At 36.7% G+C, this 21,761-nt stretch overlaps 1 protein-coding gene across 1 annotated transcript in view; it reads right to left on the bottom strand.

Moving 5' to 3' along the window:
* Nucleotides 1-830: 830 nt before the first annotated feature.
* Nucleotides 831-21,761, bottom strand: part of LOC117325718 (probable palmitoyltransferase ZDHHC21) — a 53,839-nt gene continuing 32,908 nt past the window's right edge. Inside the window, exon 8 of the mRNA XM_033882148.1 lies at nucleotides 831-7,583. Coding sequence (XP_033738039.1) covers nucleotides 7,460-7,583 — 124 coding nt within the window. The 3' untranslated portion in view covers nucleotides 831-7,459. The remainder of the gene's footprint in view (nucleotides 7,584-21,761) is intronic.

The following is a 21,761-nucleotide window of genomic DNA, read 5'->3' as shown; positions in this document are numbered from 1 at the left end:
TAACAACTACCAGAAAAATCAAGGAATATCAAAATCGAAATGCACTGCTTGGATACAAATAGATGGTTATACAGAAACAGAATGGAGAAGACTGTTACAGACAACGGATAAATAGCCCAAGTATCGCTGCCAGGTGTGCGATGTAGACCCACTTTTGTTCGTTGAAAGATTTTTACGATGACACAAATTAGTCACCAAAATTAAACACCGTGTATCCCCAAACATATTATGGATTATATGTAGAATGAAATGATCTATGTATGTGATAATCCACGTCGCTAAAGTCTACGAAAAGTTTCCATTCCAGGAATAAACTGGTATCTATATAAAGATCATATACCACAAGAATAAGAAAACATAGATGTCTAAATACAGAAACGGCTGCTCCATACATTACATGGTCATAAGAGGTTATATCACCTCCAACACACCACTAGCATATAATTATCATGCCTGTATCAAATAAAAACCATTTACATGCGAATTAACCCAATATGAATTCCGATAGTATGCTTAGTTGCATATATGCGTTTTAAACTTTCATTTTTCTCAACCGTCAGTAATGTGCATCTCTAAATCACCTTACAATACAGCAAAACATGTATGGATTTGTCCCCATCAGACTACCCGAAAATACTTATTTTAACAGCTTATATCGAAAACATTTATCAAATGAGTTTGTGAGCTATTTATTTTACACTGCACAACTGATGTTCCTACAGAACTTTGATTTATGTTTTATACGCAGATACTTATGTATGCAAACATTGTACATAGAAAAATAAAATAATAGTAAAAACAACACTTGAGAAATAAAACGGAACAATATCAATAGTGATAGTTGTTTTATTAAAGAAGTTAAAACCTATATAGAAATTAATATAGTATTATATTAACACAGATATGAAAACATACTCCAATCTCAATCGAAGTACCACATTTCCACTCAGAAATCAATGACGCCATAATATACAATAAATACATTACACCCTCTTACTCCTGCTCGTCGTACAAAAAAAGATGACAGCACAAAATCCCTCATATTTCGATGTTGATAGACTTCCACATTTACAGAACATCTTACCATAACATTACAGTGTTCAACATGGTGTAATTACCATATTATATCCAAGATACACACAGAATATCGACACGTGAACCAGGCGAGACGATAAACTCACAAATCCCTAAACAAATCAAGTGTTCACAGGGTTATGTTCGTATCTCGACTGCATGACTGCCTTTCTATGAATTCATTATAATAAAGAAGTGAAATTGCGTTTTGATCAAAGTAAATGTGTATGAAATGAAACGTACATTGACTGGAATGAAAGAAATATTGAAGTGTGTATGTATAGTTCAGTGCCCGTACGATACGAAGAGCAATTAGCAATATCATTAGAAAGTAGAGACAAGCAAATATTATATAAAAATCATATTAACGGCATTATATATCATTGATATTATAAATGAAGATTAAAGACAGAACACACATACTAGTATTATCTTTGACTTGACTTTACTAACAGTGACAAAAGCGAAATATGTCATCTTTGGCCACACTGTCACCACAAAGCCCACACGTCGACGTACATTGGTGTAAACAGGAAATATCAATTTGACAATATAAAGTCATCATCTCCCCGAGCGACATTGGCAGTATGTTCCTCTGACGAACTTCAGTGCTTAACATGATAAATGTGTCTAAAGATTATCTGAGAAATGTGTCTCAATTGATCATGAAATGCACGCCACTTTGTAAGTATTATACCGACAAAAATTACCACATGTAAAACAGATAGTGCGTGCCTTATCGCAGTTTAGAAATAGGTTCAAAATAAACATGTTCAATATGAAATATACAAGATAACTAAAAGTACATTTTCTTAAATAACTGCCTTTATAAATATTATACTCGGCTTGTAACGTCCAACATGAACTGAACATCATGAACCATGTATAACAATAGGTGTATAGAAGTACAGCGACCATGGTTACAAAGTAACAACATTAAAAACCAGGAAATTAAAGACACTTCAATCTAAGCTTAACTCATAATTTTCCTCCGTGAACACCAACAAAAATTTTGTCTAAATGCAACATTTCCAGTAGATTTGCTGACGTCGCAGACAGAGTTATGTTTTCAAAACCCACTTAAACTTGTAACTTTCCAACGTATCGTCAAAACACGACCCCACGTGACTACTGGCATGGGCATCAGTGTTTTATGGTTATGGCCATGATAACAGTAATAAATGATAACATCGTTTACACTATCGCTGTCACATAGGATTCGGATTCTGTGAGTTAATAGAATATGACTAGAATGAAAAATATAGTCAACAATAGTTCAGTTCTACTATTCTACTAAGTTTTAAGAGTAGTCACAATATATATTAACGAACATCAATGTTATTTAACAGCCAGGATTAACAAAATCAAACAATTCATTAACATAATTAATAATGATAAAAATAAAACGAAAGAATTTGATTCACAAATCCACATATGCTTTGTTGAGTTTATTTTTCCATAGACACTTTGATGAAGTTACAGGCAACGCGATTCAGTTTTTGATATTTGAACACATCAGACATAAAACACAAGTTTCGCTATATTAAGTAACTTTGATAAAATACTGATCCAAGGTCGAAACAATATATAAAATATTAAAACAATGTTTGAATTCTTGCTGGAATAGATGACGGAAAATGTTCTATCGTAGGAAATTCGTTTGTTATTTTAAAGGGTTACTTAAAGCTGTAGCCAAATTAAATACATACCAGTATATATTTACAGGAAATTATAAAACAGACCATTCGTTACGATTTTTCTGTATTTGTTTTATCAACTTCATGTATATATTTGTTTGCGATTTAATACTATCCCCAAAGAATTTTCATCTCTTACATATAACCTTCAGTAACGAACTATCCTCTTTTAAGTTCATCGCTGTTCCATCCAACATGTCAAATTCATCTTATACACAAAAATATGACGCAAACTAGAAGCAATATTACATAATATAAATATTCTTTCTCTTTTCCTTTGACATCGGCACCAATAGAGTCTATCACAAAGTAACGTGCTGGGGGAAAAGGCTTACAAAAAGATCATAGTATTTGATTGCAGAACTAAGTCCGTTACAAGGTATCTTAACTAAGTACTGAAAGTACGCATTGTCTACATAATATCGTGGTCAACGCAGAATTACAAAAATCCATTTTCACATCATTCTTGATTCTTCTCACAAACAATTCGTGCAAAACTATACCAATCACAACGTTTTAAAAAGCGATGAACATCACACAATTACTGCTCCAAGTACAAAACAACTTAATCTACATTCTCTATAAATAACAGACTAATCCCTTTGAAAGGAATCTGGAGGATTAAGTAAAGAGGAGGAGGAAAGATAAACCCTTGGGTTTGGGCGATAGCATATTGACCTGGTTGTGTGCCGTTATATTGTGCTACATAACAACTGATATAGGAGATTAATCATAGCAGACCGCTATAGTCTTTCTTATGTTACAAAGTCGGGACCAGAACCTGTGATGGAGCTGTATGCTGTGCCGGCCTCGACTACCAGACCACAACAATGAGTGTCATCCATACGCCTAGCCAATCAACAACTGTGATGAATGAAATCAAAATGAAACCTAATATATGAGGCACCCAAGGGGTATTGTATTGTTGGTCATTTGATGCATTTGTCTTGTATACATGTCAAGAATGACAATGAGAAAAAACACACACCAGAAAAAATACATCATGAATATGGCGTAAGTTGTATTTTTCTTTCTTTTTTCCTTTCTGTGTAATCTTATGGTTAAAATAAGGTATACACTAAATATTAAAATACATATACTGTGAATTGCCGGGAATGATATAATACTTATTTACATTAGATATTACATAACAACAAGTCAAATTTTAATCATTAATCCATTATTCCTTTAACTGTCTTGCAATTTAATGACATCACAATGATTTTCCTTAATAATATAAAGACTGAAACAAAGACTATTATTCTTTAGTAGAAAACCGCCTAATCTGGCACAAATAAAAAATCGACAAATCGTTCTGTCCTCAGCACAAAGTGTGTGGAACCACTTCTAAATGGGTGGAGTATTCAGCAGTAGCAACGTTTGGTTAATGCAACGCATGACTTGTACAGAACTACTTTCAGAATAGCAGGCTTTTCACTGTTCCATGCGATGACAAATCACTATCTTTAATCAAATGCATATCAAATCTAGTGAGGAAAATACATTGTTCATTAACAGTACTAAAAGTCAACCCAATACTTGCAATATTACGATAACGCTCAACTCGCTACAAAAATATGACTTATAAGATGATTTTGATTTCACAATATCCACTAACTATAAACAGTTATTAGTAGGAACATATCATCAAGGTTTTTTTAAAGATGTAATCATAAATATTTCTTGTCGACAAATAACCTGGTGGGCCAGTTTTTTCTGCACACATAGACGTGTCCTATTAACACTGGCTTAGGTATCCTATCAAAAAGATTTTAATCCCCATGTTGAAATGTTAAGGTTGTTGTCCTAAGACTTAATTCAGGAATGTGATGAGAATGATTGTACATTGCAGAACGTTTAAGGCTATTCAAACGACTTGATTTTCAACCAAGGAACTTCTGGCGGTATCTTGAGAATTGTGATCTGAACACTGTTTTTGTTTCTTTTTACCAGGGACACTTCAGTCTACGCTATAGAAAGTTTAATTTTGTTATAACGACTTGATTTTCAAATATGTAATATCTGAATGTATCTTGAGAAATATGATTGTGCTAATATAACAGAACTGCACACATCAAATAGCATGTTTAGTATTTTATGATCAAGGGCATTAAGTATAGCATAGCAGTTTCCATCAGTAAGGTAGTAACAATATTGTCCTTGATATAAAAACGAGGATTCAACAGTTTCCAACTATTTTACCCGTGTTGATGCAAACGCAATATAAAATCTATCAATATAACATCTATCAATATATCTATTTGTTAGTAAGAGTAGAGATCAATCACAACGGCAAAGGAGACTAGTTTCGCCCGAACATTGGACTTTGTTAAGTGATAATGATCGGTTAATAACAAGGCAAGACTGTCAATATATTAGCTAACAATACAGAAATATCCACATGAATGAAATATGTCAGTGATTTCAACTCATTATCAATATTTTGAGTTACATTACCCTGTTTTCCTTGTTATGAAATGAAGCTCCACAAATTGTTTATAAATATGAAGCAATATCTAATTCATTGAAGGTAGGTGTCAAAATCTCATCCCAATGAGTTCAGGATTATGAAGACTATTTTATTTATACTGATATAGGACAGAAAAGACAATTTGGAAACCTCCTTTATTGGACAACGTGGTATGCAGGAACTCTCTACCTTAATAAAAAAAGTGTTGATGAATATCATTGGAGGTGGAAATTGATCACAGGAACGTTATGAGGGCTACTTGTTAGGGTCAAGGTAAGTCTGAAATACGTATTCTTCTAGTACTCACATAGCTTCCACAATCTCATGAAATTCATTTAACTGTGACAGAAATGAAAGTCTTAACTTTGATTATAGAAAAGCTATGATGCTTGATATCATTCTAGAAAAGCTTTGATATTTGATATTACACAGAATATCAGTTAACCCCTAGTTTTGACGAATCATTATTTGTTTTCAAATGGTCTGTAAAGTACATATCATAACATATTCCATAACCTACTTTTTTATGTACACCAATACATATATATGGAAACTAAATATCCCCATTCTATGTGTATGTTACACTAATCTAACTAATGAACTACCATTTTCCTGATGTCAAATATAATATCTGATTTTGTTCACACAACTAAAGGACATTGATACAGGAGGTCATTAGCACCTTTGGGAAAGACAGTTTTTCAATGTTCAACAGATTCTAGTTAAGAAATAACATGGACAGAACACAGCCTAAAATGTTTTCTCCTTAAGTAAAACACAACATATAAGTGGTGAGGTCAAAGACAATGCCTTACCTGTGTGGTAAGTTATATAACCTGGAATTGGTTGATCACTTTAATGACATATTTATCAATTTGAAGTTATGACAGAGAAAATGTGCTATGAAGTATGGAAAGTAATACATATCTATTATCTAACTGGCAATGACTTGAAAAAACTCCCTCCTATAATCCCATGCAGAAATAGGTGAAGGCAATAACACAATCAATTGGTTTAGGGCTCTGGGGAGTTAGCTAGTAATTTTTAATTTAATTTAAACAGTTTTTTTCTGAAATTGATGGAAATCGGATTCCAGTATTTTTGTTCTTTTTGGAATTTGCAATTAAGTCAACAGCGATAGCCTAAAAAGTATTATCCATAATACAAACTCCAGCAATGAAATATTTTAAACACAAAACAAGATGGTCATAAAACACACAAAATAATCATTATAATACAATCTTTTGTTCTTTAACAAATTTAACACAACAAATTGAGCAATTATCTTAGAAATAATAAAAGCAAACCAAAGTATAAAGAGTAAATAAAAACTTATAAAAACAGAAAGAACCTAGCAGCATGTATAGAATTAACATCAGGAAAAACGGAATCATGTGAACTCTGTATAACAAGAAATAGCTGTGTCAATGTCCTTACATGTATAGAATTAACATCAGGAAAAACGGACTCATGTGAACTCTGTATAACAAGAAATAGCTGTGTCAATGTCCTTACATGTGTTGCCTACTTTTTGCCTATTAATGAACAACATTCCTGGAGATCATTAATAACCTCAATTCAAAGAAACTCATCCCAACAAGACAACAATATTAATGATGGTAATTCTATCTAAAGTGATGACAGTGAAGAAATATCTATATTACTTATACTTCATCTGTACAAAAATATGAGCAAGTGACAAATTTCTAATATGAAACTAAAGTTCTTGCAATAATGGGTACAATGATGAAATACTTACTGTTTACACTGCCTATCACAAGTTTTAGTGAAGAGTATTTGGTGCTTAAGGATAGACCATCACTGAAATGACTAATTTGTATCAGGATGAAATGTGAAAAAATGGTGTAACTTACAAAATACTGATGTCTGGAGAATTTAAAATTGATATTGACATCTTAAGAAGGAAGTTAAACTGTACTAAAGACCTAAGTATATTGCCAGGTGACTTTTCACCGTTGTTAAGTTGCAAACTTTAACCATGGTCAAGATGTGACCTTTCACCCTAGACAGTCATAACCTTTCCCCACAGTAAATAAGGTCCTCATGATCTAATATCAACTAGTGAACATATCAACTAGTGAACATATCAACTAGTGAACATAAATTATACTATGTCCACATAAAAATTCTTGCTCTGTCGTACTCTTGACTATTTCTCCAATACAGATTTTGACTTTTCACCTCTTAGTAGTTTTTGCTACACTCGAGAAAAGGCCTGGAACTCTCTCACTCTCCGACGTCTGAACACATTCAACCAGTTAAGACATGAACCTTTGCCACATATTTCTCTGTATGCCACAATCTCAGGCCGCATCTGGATCCTGGAAAGACACAAACAGCAACATCTATGTAAGTCTACATCAATCTCATTCTGTTCAAAGCTGAAATAGATACCAGGTATAGGTTATTATTCATCATAAGCTGCTAAACTAACATGATAGAACATGTATATCGTGCATCAGAGATAAAATTCAAACATGTATGTCAAGTGTGGCAGTGGAATTTACATATATTTGTAACAATGTATACAACAATCAACATGGTTCTAACTTACTAGACCCTATATTTGTTTCTTTAATGTTGATACATGCCCTATATCTACAGAAGTTGGCCCGATTTATCTCAATCTCAACACTGCTGTGGGCCCCTTACAACATGCAGAAAGGCATAGCAAGCATATTCCCACCTGTATAATAATCTTTCTTTCCTTACTCCTTCCCACATATAAAATGGTTTGTCTTTCCTTACTCCTTTCCACATGTAAAATGGTTTGTCTTTCCTTACTCCTTCCCACATGTAAAATGGTTTGTCTTTCCTTACTCCTTCCCACATATATAAAATGTTTTGTCTTTCCTTACTCCTTTCCACATGTAAAATGGTTTGTCTTTCCTTACTCCTTCCCACATGTATAATGGTTTGTCTTTCCTTACTCATTCCCACATGTATGATAGTTTGTCTTTCCTTACTCCTTCCCACCTGTCTAATGGTTTGTCTTTCCTTACTCCTTCCCACATATAAAATGGTTTGTCTTTCCTTACTCCTTCCCATATGTATAATGGTTGGTCTTTCCTTACTCCTTCCCACATATAAAATGGTTTGTCTTTCCTTACTCCTTCCCACATGTATAATGGTTTGTCTTTCCTTACTCCTTCCCACATGTCTAATGGTTTGTCTTTCCTTACTCCTTCCCACATGTATAATGGTTTGTCTTTCCTTACTCCTTCCCACATGTATAATGGTTTGTCTTTCCTTACTCATTCCCACATGTAAAATGGTTTGTCTTTCCTTACTCCTTCCCACATGTCTAATGGTTTGTCTTTCCTTACTCCTTCCACATGTATAAATGGTTTGTCTTTCCTTACTCCTTCCCACATGTATAATGGTTTGTCTTTCCTTACTCATTCCCACATGTATAATGGTTTGTCTTTCCTTACTCCTTCCCACATGTATAATGGTTTGTCTTTCCTTACTCCTTCCCACATGTATAATGGTTTGTCTTTCCATACTCCTTCCCACATGTCTAATGGTTTGTCTTTCCTTACTCCTTCCCACATGTATAATGGTTTGTCTTTCCTTACTCCTTCCCACATGTCGAATGGTTTGTCTTTCCTTACTCCTTCCCACATGTATAATGGTTTGTCTTTCCTTACTCCTTCCCACATGTCTAATGGTTTGTCTTTCCTTACTCCTTCCCACCTGTCTAATGGTTTGTCTTTCCTTACTCCTTCCCACATGTATAATGGTTTGTCTTTCCTTACTCCTTCCCACATGTATAATGGTTTGTCTTTCCTTACTCCTTCCCACCTGTCTACCTGTCTTTCTTTCCTTATTCCTTCCCATATGTCTTTCTTTCCTTACCCTCTTCCCACCTGTCTTTCTTTCCTTACCCTTTTCCCACCTGTCTTTCTTTCCTTACTTATTCCCACCTGTCTTCTTTTCCTTACCCTCTTCCCACCTGTCTTTCTTTCCTTACTCATTTCCACCTGTCTTTCTTTCCTTACCCCTGCCTACCTGTCTACCTGTTTTCTTTCCTTACCCCTTCCCACCTGTCTTTCTTTCCTTACCCATTCCCACCTGTCTTTCTTTCCTTACTCATTCCCACCTGTCTTTCTTTCCTTACCCCTTCCCACCTGTCTTTCTTTCCTTACTCATTCCCACCTATCTTTTTTTCCTTACCCTCTTCCCACCTGTCTTTCTTTCCTTACTCATTCCCACCTGTCTTTCTTTCCTTACTCATTCCCACCTGTCTTTTTTTCCTTACCCTCTTCCCACCTGTCTTCTTTCCTTACTCATTCCCACCTGTCTTTCTTTCCTTACCCCTTCCCACCTGTCTTTCTTTCCTTACTCATTCCCACCTGTCTTTCTTTCCTTACCCATTCCCACCTGTCTTTCTTTCCTTACTCATTCCCACCTGTCTTTCTTTCCTTACTCATTCCCACCTGTCTTTCTTTCCTTACTCATTCCCACCTGTCTTTCTTTCCTTACTCATTCCCACCTGTCTTTCTTTCCTTACTCATTCCCACCTGTCTTTTTTTCCTTACCCCCTTCCCACCTGTCTTTCTTTCCTTACTCATTCCCACCTGTCTTTCTTTCCTTACCCCTTCCCACCTGTCTTTCTTTCCTTACTCATTCCCACCTGTCTTTCTTTCCTTACTCATTCCCACCTGTCTTTTTTTTCCTTACCCTCTTCCCACCTGTCTTTCTTTCCTTACTCATTCCCACCTGTCTTTCTTTCCTTACTCATTCCCACCTGTCTTTCTTTCCTTACTCATTCCCACCTGTCTTTTTTTCCTTACCCTCTTCCCACCTGTCTTTCTTTCCTTACTCATTCCCACCTGTCTTTCTTTCCTTACTCATTCCCACCTGTCTTTTTTTCCTTACCCTCTTCCCACCTGTCTTTCTTTCCTTACTCATTCCCACCTGTCTTTCTTTCCTTACTCATTCCCACCTGTCTTTCTTTCCTTACTCATTCCCACCTGTCTTTCTTTCCTTACCCCTTCCCACCTGTCTTTCTTTCCTTACTCATTCCCACCTGTCTTTCTTTCCTTACTCATTCCCACCTGTCTTTTTTTCCTTACCCTCTTCCCACCTGTCTTTCTTTCCTTACTCATTCCCACCTGTCTTTCTTTCCTTACTCATTCCCACCTGTCTTTTTTTCCTTACCCTCTTCCCACCTGTCTTTCTTTCCTTACACATTCCCACCTGTCTTTCTTTCCTTACACATTCCCACCTGTCTTTCTTTCCTTACCCCTTCCCATCTGTCTTTCTTTCCTTACCCCTTCCCATCTGTCTTTCTTTCCTTCCTCATTCCCACCTGACTTTCTTTCCTTACTTATTCCCACCTGTCTTTCTTTCCTTACTCATTCCCACCTGTCTTTCTTTCCTTACTCCTTCCCACCTGTCTTTCTTTCCTTACTTATTCCCACCTGTCTTTCTTTCCTTACTCCTTCCCACCTGTCTTTCTTTCCTTACTTATTCCCACCTGTCTTTCTTTCCTTACTCCTTCCCACCTGTCTTTCTTTCCTTACTCATTCCCACCTGTCTTTCTTTCCTTACTCCTTCCCACCTGTCTTTCTTTCCTTACTTATTCCCACCTGTCTTTCTTTCCTTACTCATTCCCACCTGTCTTTCTTTCCTTACTCCTTCCCACCTGTCTTTCTTTCCTTACTCATTAACACCTGTCCATTAGTCCCTTTTTCCTTGCTCAAGCCTACCTGTCTACCAAACGCAGCACCTCATAATTGACTGTTCGAACTGTTGTATTATTCTGAAATTAGTAGTACCAACATAATGTATCATCAATCTTGAAATTTGCATTGAAATTGGCAAAAATATAGGTCAAGGTAATCTATTTAATCTATTTAAAACACCTTATCCCAGTACTGAGCAAATACCATTTCCATGAACCTTGGTTCATTGCGGTTTGTTACTGGAAGCTGTGTAATGTTGTCACACAACAGACCCTGTTAATCTGAAGGGTTAATATTGTTCCTGTTTGAAGACTGGATTTTTTTTTAAACAAGGGTGTTTTTGTTGTAAGAAGGCTGAAATGCAATGCATTGTTTTGATCAACAAGGGTGTCCTTGGATGGTAGAATTTACTGAAATCTTATTTTGTTCAAAAAGGGTTTCCTTGGTTGACAAAATCAGTGGTACTCTGGCCTTGTTCAACAGGGGTGTCCTTGGTTGGTAGAGTGTGTTGAAATCTTGTTTTGTTTAACAAAGGTGTGGCGTTTGGTTTGCGAAGTGAGTTGCACTCTTGCTTTGTTCCGCAAATAATATCTGTAGACAGTAATGATTTGTAAGGATGGACAGAGCAATGTTATCTACATCTCCTATATACCCTCTAAAGTACATGTGTCCTATAGTAGGTCAAATGATGCCAAGTATTTCCGTATTAATTATGAGTGGAACTGTCTGACACAGATTTGGGAGATCATAAAAATATCACTGAGAATAAGAAATTGTGTATATTATAGGCTAGTGTACATGACTGAAGAATGGTGCCATTGTAATACATCTGTTTATGATGTAAATGTAGTCTTTTTTTATCATATAATAATTATGATATCATGGAATTAATAAGATATTATGAACATACAATATGATTTACTCACTAATGACCATTACATTATATATAGTTTACTAGCTGACTGGACATCATAGACAAGACAAGGTTAAAAAACTGACTTGCCCCTGTATAAACTCTTACATGCATCTCCAAAATGTCTTGGTCTTCGTTACAGGCGGTATACATATAAAACAATAATGACAATTCTCAGACAATACCACACCTGAAGGTATACAATACCTCAATCTAATTAATGATTGACTGTTCAATGCCATGATTAAGGTCAGTCCTACCTGGAAGCAGTGATGTACCTTGGAATACCACACCCTAGGCTGTATATATATATATATATATATAAACATACATATGTACATGGTACAACCTGACCTCACAGAAATACTGACATTTGTGGAAATACCTAACGTTTCTCAACGGAATTCTCTAATTATCTGTCTGGGCTCTTGGCAATAAGTTGTCTGCAATCATATTCATATGCTTATGACTGTCATCTTTAAAATGATGTGCATAGCTCAAATCATCCTACATGGCTTAGTACTGAATCAAATAGTTATCTACAGACAAAATTCTATAAATATTTCATGTCTAGTCCCTCACAAAAAAAGTGAGTAGACAATTCAATTTGGGTTATGATACATAAGATTTCTAGTCACATGATTATCACCCTTATAGTCAAACTTTAATACTTCTATGAAAAAAGATATATATAAGGTTCCTATTCTTTTACAGAGAAATACAAGGAAGAAAATGTCTCAGTTTCACTTTTGGATTTCGAATATCACACTATATCACCACTATCATATTTATCAGTGGACTACATCACTGGTGAGGCTTGATCATATCACCACTAGTTAATCTTTATCAGTGGACTACATCACTGGTGAGCCTTGGTCATATCACCGCTAGTTAATATTTATCAGTGGACTACATCACTGGTGAGCCTTGGTCATGTCACCACTAGTTAATATTTGTCAGTGGACTACATCACTGGTGAGCCTTGGTCATATCACCGCTAGTTAATCTTTATCAGTGGACTACATCACTGGTGAGCCTTGGTCATGTCACCACTAGTTAATATTTATCAGTGGACTACATCACTGGTGAGCCTTGGTCATATCACCACTAGTTAATCTTTATCAGTGGACTACATCACTGGTGAGCCTTGGTCATATCACCACTAGTTAATATTCATCATTGGACTACATCACTGGTGAGCCTTGGTCATATCACCACTAGTTAATATTTATCAGTGGACTACATCACTGGTGAGCCTTGGTCATATCACCACTAGTTAATCTTTATCAGTGGACTACATCACTGGTGAGCCTTGGTCATGTCACCACTAGTTAATATTTATCAGTGGACTACATCACTGGTGAGCCTTGGTCATATCACCACTAGTTAATCTTTATCAGTGGACTACATCACTGGTGAGCCTTGGTCATATCACCACTAGTTAATATTTATCATTGGACTACATCACTGGTGAGCCTTGGTCATATCACCACTAGTTAATATTTATCAGTGGACTACATCACTGGTGAGCCTTGGTCATATCACCACTAGTTAATCTTTATCAGTGGACTACATCACTGGTGAGCCTTGGTCATGTCACCACTAGTTAATCTTTATCAGTGGACTACATCACTGGTGAGCCTTGGTCATATCACCACTAGTTAATCTTTATCAGTGGACTACATCACTGGTGAGCCTTGGTCATATCACCACTAGTTAATCTTTAACAGTGGACTACATCACTGGTGAGCCTTGGTCATATCACCACTAGTTAATCTTTATCAGTGGACTACATCACTGGTGAGCCTTGGTCATATCACCACTAGTTAGTCTTTATCAGTGGACTACATCACTGGTGAGCCTTGGTCATATCACCACTAGTTAATATTTATCATTGGACTACATCACTGGTGAGCCTTGGTCATATCACCACTAGTTAATATTTATCAGTGGACTACATCACTGGTGAGCCTTGGTCATGTCACCACTAGTTAATCTTTATCAGTGGACTACATCACTGGTGAGCCTTGGTCATGTCACCACTAGTTAATATTTATCAGTGGACTACATCACTGGTGAGCCTTGGTCATATCACCACTAGTTAATCTTTATCAGTGGACTACATCACTGGTGAGCCTTGGTCATATCACCACTAGTTAATATTTATCATTGGACTACATCACTGGTGAGCCTTGGTCATATCACCACTAGTTAATATTTATCAGTGGACTACATCACTGGTGAGCCTTGGTCATATCACCACTAGTTAATCTTTATCAGTGGACTACATCACTGGTGAGCCTTGGTCATGTCACCACTAGTTAATCTTTATCAGTGGACTACATCACTGGTGAGCCTTGGTCATATCACCACTAGTTAATCTTTATCAGTGGACTACATCACTGGTGAGCCTTGGTCATATCACCACTAGTTAATCTTTAACAGTGGACTACATCACTGGTGAGCCTTGGTCATATCACCACTAGTTAATCTTTATCAGTGGACTACATCACTGGTGAGCCTTGGTCATATCACCACTAGTTAATCTTTAACAGTGGACTACATCACTGGTGAGCCTTGGTCATATCACCACTAGTTAATCTTTAACAGTGGACTACATCACTGGTGAGCCTTGGTCATATCACCACTAGTTAATCTTTATCAGTGGACTACATCACTGGTGAGCCTTGGTCATATCACCACTAGTTAATCTTTAACAGTGGACTACATCACTGGTGAGCCTTGGTCATATCACCACTAGTTAATCTTTAACAGTGGACTACATCACTGGTGAGCCTTGGTCATATCACCACTAGTTAATGGAATATATTCCTGAGATGACATCCTTTTATGCTTTTTTATTTTTATGTACGGAGGAATCAAAAACAAAGTTTACTTTAGACCCTTAATTGAGATGCTGGTCTTTATGAATTTTTTTTTATAAGAATATGTTTGAAAGCAGTTTCATCAATATATTAGTCTTGTTCCAGTGTCACCACATGGTCTTAATTATGAAGTTAAAGGGATTCTATCAGAAAACCTGAGAAGTCAGGTCAGAGACCCAAAACCTGTTGAAAAGCATATGATGGTTTAATGCAAACTTTGTGTATTTGTTGTTTATTTTAAACGGCTTGCAAGTTTACACAAATGCCAAAGACATACCGAACGAAAACATCATATTTCATGATAAATTTAATTATCTAATTGGCTCGAAATTTTATTTGTCAATAACGAATATGTTTAGATTAGTTTAAAAGCAACCTACGTCGCCTATAATGTGCCCTTATAATATAATATCGATCATTGATCCTTTCCTGATCCAATTTTGCTGTTAGACCTCCTTTTATACCAATAAATGTTATCAAACTCGAACTTACGGGGTTACGATAACAAATCGGTGTTACCTCCCTTTATGTTGCAATATCTATCCGTCAGGGGGCAATACAAACATTCACATTCATTTCAAAAACATTTTTTAAAACGACTTTAATTTCAGTTTTAACTGCATGAAAATATCATGTTTTGGTTGACACCGTAGCAATTTTTTTCGGGAAAAGAAATAGATAAAGAGAGGAAAAAACAGTATTGATATTTGCGCGGTAATTTTAACTTCCGGTTCTTTGTTCTGCAAACACACGTGGGCCTACACACACACATTTCAATCGGACTGTTGACTTGCTGTACTGGATTATGTATTTGCTTTCAAAATAACATATGGAATCAGCTTTCTTCCCGAATACAGATCAGTAATTCAAGGTAACTTCTTTATGATTCGTATTTTGTTTATTACACTGCGTTTGATTTTGACTTGTGTGAATTTACAAACAGATCGGACATGTTATGATTTATTATATATCAATAATTATTGTTTTGATTTTTTCTTTACAGATTAAATGGTGATAACTGGATGCACCGAGGTAATCAGAGACATCAGATAGGAGTGATGGGAGGAGTGCAAGCACATGGACACATGGAAATAAAGACATTAAAATACTGTTTAAAAAAACTTGAGTTTTTGTTGTACATAATAGGTAACTATAGTAGAAATTAAAATAATACGACGTTGTCACAACGTCTCTACAACGTAAATAAAAAATTGCCACATTGTAACTCAGTAACGTTGTGGTAACGTTATATGAAAACGTTCCCCAAACTTTCATTTGCAACATTACTACAACCTAAATGCAACGTTGCATCCTGACGTAACTGTTTTGTTATCTGAATGACCAAAAATAACCAATTATAGGCCAGAATATATCCCCAAACCGTCCTGTAGCAGACATTGTCAATTGCAACCAGAGAAATGTTTCATCATAATCATATATTTACATTTGCTCCGCATTTCCCCATTGACACAATGCTAAGAGGCAGTTGCCATCATATGCATATAACATCCAGTGCCTCAGGCTATAACACCCAGTGGGTCATGGGACATTAAAAAAGGCGAGATTTTTTGTTTGTTGGTTCAGCTTTTTTCAAAGTTGATGGAAATGGTAAGATAATGTAAATATAAGTATTGAACAGTGGTTTTAATGTTGTTATAGTCGATATGGCAGTAAGATGTATGGTGGGCAAATGTAGCATGGGAACCCTAACGGGTTTCCATGCCATTTGCCCAACATACATATTGCTGCCATATCGACAATAACAACATTAAAACCGCTGTTCATTGCTTAATTGAATACTGGGGCCAGTATGGATGTTCCATGCCAGTCAGCAGTCAACTTTTTTTCCAGCAGTTTTCCTAAGAAAACAGTTGAGAATACTTAATTGATATTTACAGAGAGTTAGGTAACAATCACAAATTATTGGCCTGAACAAGAAAAATATTGTTTGATTTTGCAGTTTCAGGATTGGCAGCATGGATTTCATTATTTTCTAACTTCAATGATCGATTACATTAAAACAATATCAATACTTTATCCTATCCTGGACACTTGTGAGCTGCATGTACAAAGCCTTGACCTTGCAGTCTGGTCTATGGTAAACAGTTCAAGGTCAGACAATGAAGAGACAAATACACAGAGGAATCATTAGCGTGAAAATATTTGGTATCTGGTGCTTTAGAGCAGAAATGGAGAAATAACATCAACGAAACACACTGTACTAAAATCTCCTAATTCCAACATGTGGTTTTGGTTTTTTTTTAAATGTTCAAGGCCAGTTGTTTGTTCTTTCACAATGTACCTGTGAATTTAACCACCCATTCTTACTGGATAATTACACAAGTTTTGAATATTTTGAAAAGCAGTAACTGCAATAAAATCTGTTTTTTATCAGGAAGGTATGGTTTGTAATGAATTAGGAGCTTGGTAACCCCAGCGGGGTCGGAATGATCCAGTCTGATTTGGATTATCTTTTTTACATGATTCATCCTCCTGGTGGGATTGGTATTGTATGTAATATGCATTGTGGGATATTTGGAGAAGCAGAATTTGATGATTTTGAGATTTTGCAAAAATAATTAAAGGAAACATTTTTTACCAAACTATGCTTTTTCCAGGTCTATCAGCTTTGAAATTCTGACTAAAAATCATTAAATAGTTCTTGCGACCAACATAAAAATTATTTTATAAATAATTTAAACTATGAATAAAAATTAATCTAATGTCTCTAGAGTTGAATTGAACTTTACAAAAAATATTCAAAGATTCAAATAAATTATAAAAACTTGGGATATGAAACATAAAACTGTACACAAATAGGCACAAACGTATGAGGAAAATATAAACTTAGGAAAATCTGTTAAACTGTGAGTAAGCTTAATGCGTTACATTTCAAATAAACTTGGAATGTAGCTAAGGGGCAAATGATTAATTAAAATCAAATCTAGAATCCAAATCTCAGATATTCATTCGAAAAACAATATCAATAGAATTTAAATCAACTTTGAAGCAAATGGACTCGAAAAATCTAAATCTACAATCACAAAAGTACAAAATTCCAATTGAGCTGTAAAATAGAATAAAGCATTTCAAACGTTTAAACTGGGAGGGAGACATACTTTTCTCTGGGATATGTAATAACTTATTCTCAGGTTTATGTAGCGTAACTAAGAACCGTGATCCGCTCATGTCAGGTTAAGATTAATTGTTTTTGCTGTAAAATATGAACTAAGTTCTAGAGGTATTGGCATGCCCATCAGACTAGTGTCGTACATATTGATGTACTGGCTCCGACATCACAACCAACAAGAACAGGTTTTAAAAACAATCCTTTGCTTTCATGAAATCTCTTTTGCATTATACAAGAATAATCAATCGGTATTCAACAGATCATGTTTGGGTTTTATCGAGGTAAGCAAATACCAGCGGGTGCTATTCTATTGCAGAATGTTAGAAGTTTGCCAAGGCTTGGGAAAATGGGGCACAAATCTTAATTAAATTGACATCAGTTTTTTTCAGTTGGCATGAGAATTGGCCATCAAATTAAAGCCTATATCTACTGCTATCCTGACAATAGAGTTCTGATCTAACTCTAAATCAGTCTGTTTTCACACATACCAGAGCAATTGTACTGCATACTTAAATTACAACATGCTTTACTGAATCATGATTTCTAAATATATAGCCCTAGCTTATTTTGAATTTGTTCACTGGACATTTTGTTACATATCTTTGCCATTACATTCTCCAAACAAAAATTTTGACATGTAACATGTCATGGGCATCAAATAGATAAATAGCCTCTTTAAAGTACAGCTAGGGATCTTAACTCTTACAGTTACACACAGTCCCATGCTTGATCAAATTGTTTAAATTTATTAGCATTTGGATAATCAGTTTCAACAAAAATTTCATTCCTGTCAGGAAACCTACTTCTACCAACTCAGTAATAGTTGTACATAAAAATTCAATTTGATTAAAGAAGATTTCACACAGAAACTTTTCTCTTTATAATTACCAGGTTAATTAATCTGAAGCTTATAAAAAAGACTTGATGAGTAGTGCACGAACCTTCATTTTCAAGTTACTAACATATAGTCCCCCTATGGCACTGACAGAGTAAAACCTAAGGTTTCCTCTGGAAGTAAAGATGAGGGACTGACAAAGTAAAAATCTTATATAGTTGATCCCATCTTGTACTATTGGTGTGGAACTGACAAGGTACAAACCTATAGTCCCTTCCAGTAATGTTGCAGGACTGACAAGGTACAAACCTATAGTCCCTTCCAGCATTGGTGTGGAACTGACAAGGTACAAACCTATAGTCCCTTCCAGTATTGTTGTAGGACTGACAAGGTACAAACCTATAGCCCCTTCCAGTATTGGTGTTGGACTGACAAGGTACAAACCTATAGTCTCTTCCAGTATTAGTGTGGAACTGACAAGGCACAAACCTATAGTCCCTTCCAGTATTAGTGTAGGACTGACAAGGTACAAACCTATAGTCCCTTCCAGTAATGTTGCAGGACTGACAAGGTACAAACCTATAGTCCCTTCCAGTATTGGTGTGGAACTGACAAGGTACAAACCTATAGTCCCTTCCAGTATTGTTGTAGGACTGACAAGGTACAAACCTATAGTCCCTTCCAGTATTGGTGTTGGACTGACAAGGTACAAACCTATAGTCTCTTCCAGTATTAGTGTGGAACTGACAAGGCACAAACCTATAGTCCCTTCCAGTATTAGTGTAGGACTGACAAGGTACAAACCTATAGTCCCTTCCAGTATTGGTGTGGAACTGACAAGGCATAAACCTATAGTCCCTTCCAGTATTGGTGTAGGACTGACAAGGTACAAACCTATAGTCCCTTTCAGTATTGGTGTAGGACTGACAAGGTACAAACCTATAGTCCCTTCCAGTATTGGTGTGGGACTGACAAGGTACAAACCGATAGTCCCTTCCAGTATTGGTGTGGAACTGACAAGGTACAAACCTATAGTCCCTTCCAGTATTGGTGTGGGACTGACAAGATACAAACCTATAGTCCCTTCCAGTATTGGTGTCGGACTGACAAGGCACAAACCTATAGTCCCTTCCAGTATTGGTGTGGAACTGACAAGGCATAAACCTATAGTCCCTTCCAGTATTGGTGTAGGACTGACAAGGTACAAACCTATAGTCCCTTCCAGTATTGGTGTGGGACTGACAAGGTACAAACCTATAGTCCCTTCCAGTATTGGTGTAGGACTGACAAGGTACAAACCTATAGTCCCTTCTGGTATTGGTGTAGGACTGACAAGGTACAAACCTATAGTCCCTTCCAGTATTGGTGTAGGACTGACAAGGTACAAACCTATAGTCCCTTCCAATATTGGTGTGGGACTGACAAGGTACAAACCTATAGTCCCTTCCAATATTGGTGTGGGACTGACAAGGTACAAACCTATAGTCCCTTCCAGTATAGGTGTGGAACTGTAGACAGGGTACAAACCTATAGTCCCTTCCAGTATTGGTGTAGGACTGACAAGGTACAAACCTATAGTCCCTTCCAGTATTGGTGTAGGACTGACAGGGTACAAACCTATAGTCCCTTCCAGTAATGGTGTGGGACTGACAAGGTACAAACCTATAGTCCCTTCCAGTATTGGTGTGGGACTGACAAGGTACAAACCTAGAGTCCCTTCCAGTATTGGTGTGGGACTGACAAGGTACAAACCTATAGTCCCTTCCAGTATTGGTGTAGGGCTGACAAGGTACAAACCTATAGTCTCTTCCAGTATTGGTGTAGGACTGACAAGGTACAAACCTATAGTCCTTTCTGGTATTGGGGTTTGACTGACAGGGTACAAACCTATAGTCCCTTCCAGTATTGGTGTGGGACTGACAAGGTACAAACTTATAGTCCCTTCTGGTATTGGTGTAGGACTGACAAGGCACAAACCTATAGTCCCTTCCAGTATTGGTGTGGGACTGACAAGGTACAAACCTATAGTCCCTTCCAGGATTGGTGTGGAACTGACAAGGTACAAACCTATAGTCCCTTCCAGTATTGTTGAGTAACTGACAAGGTACAAACCTATAGTCCCTTCCAGTATTGTTGAGTAACTGACAAGGTACAAACCTATAGTCCCTTCCAATATTAGTGTAGGACTGACAAGGTACAAACCTATAGTCCCTTCCAGTATTGGTGTGGAACTGACAAGGTACAAACCTATAGTCCCTTCCAGGATTGGTGTGGAACTGACAAGGTACAAACCTATAGTCCCTTCCAGTATTAGTGTAGGGCTGACAAGGTACAAACCTAGAGGCCCTTCCAGTATTGGTGTGGAACTGACAAGGTACAAACCTAGAGGCCTTCCAGTATTGGTGTGGAACTGACAAGGTACAAACCTATAGTCCCTTCCAGTATTGGTGTAGGACTGACAGGGTACAAACCTAGAGTCCCTTCCAGTATTGGTGTAGGACTGACAAGGTACAAACCTATAGTCCTTTCTGGTATTGGGGTGGGACTGACAGGGTACAAACCTATAGTCCCTTCCAGTATTGGTGTGGGACTGACAAGGTACAAACCTATAGTCCCTTCTGATATTGGTGTAGGACTGACAAGGCACAAACCTATAGTCCCTTCCGGTATTGGTGTGGGACTGACAAGGTACAAACCTATAGTCCCTTCCAGTATTGGTGTAGGACTGACAGGGTACAAACCTATAGTACCTTCCAGTATTGGTGTGGGACTGACAAGGTACAAACCTATAGTCCCTTCCAGTATTGTTGTAGGACTGACAGGGTACAAACCTATAGTACCTTCCAGTATTGGTGTGGAACTGACAAGGTACAAACCTATAGTCCCTTCCAGTATTGGTGTGGAACTGACAAGGTACAAACCTATAGTCCCTTCCAGTATTGGTGTAGGACTGACAAGGTACAAACCTATAGTCCCTTCCAGTATTGGTGTAGGACTGACAAGGTACAAACCTATAGTCCCTTCCAGTGTTAGTGTGGGACTGACA

Source organism: Pecten maximus, chromosome 4 (genome assembly GCF_902652985.1).
Source record: "Pecten maximus chromosome 4, xPecMax1.1, whole genome shotgun sequence".
NCBI lineage: Eukaryota > Metazoa > Mollusca > Bivalvia > Pectinida > Pectinidae > Pecten > Pecten maximus.
Note: the sequence above shows the minus strand (reverse complement) of the source record. Positions and strands in the feature narration are given on the sequence as shown.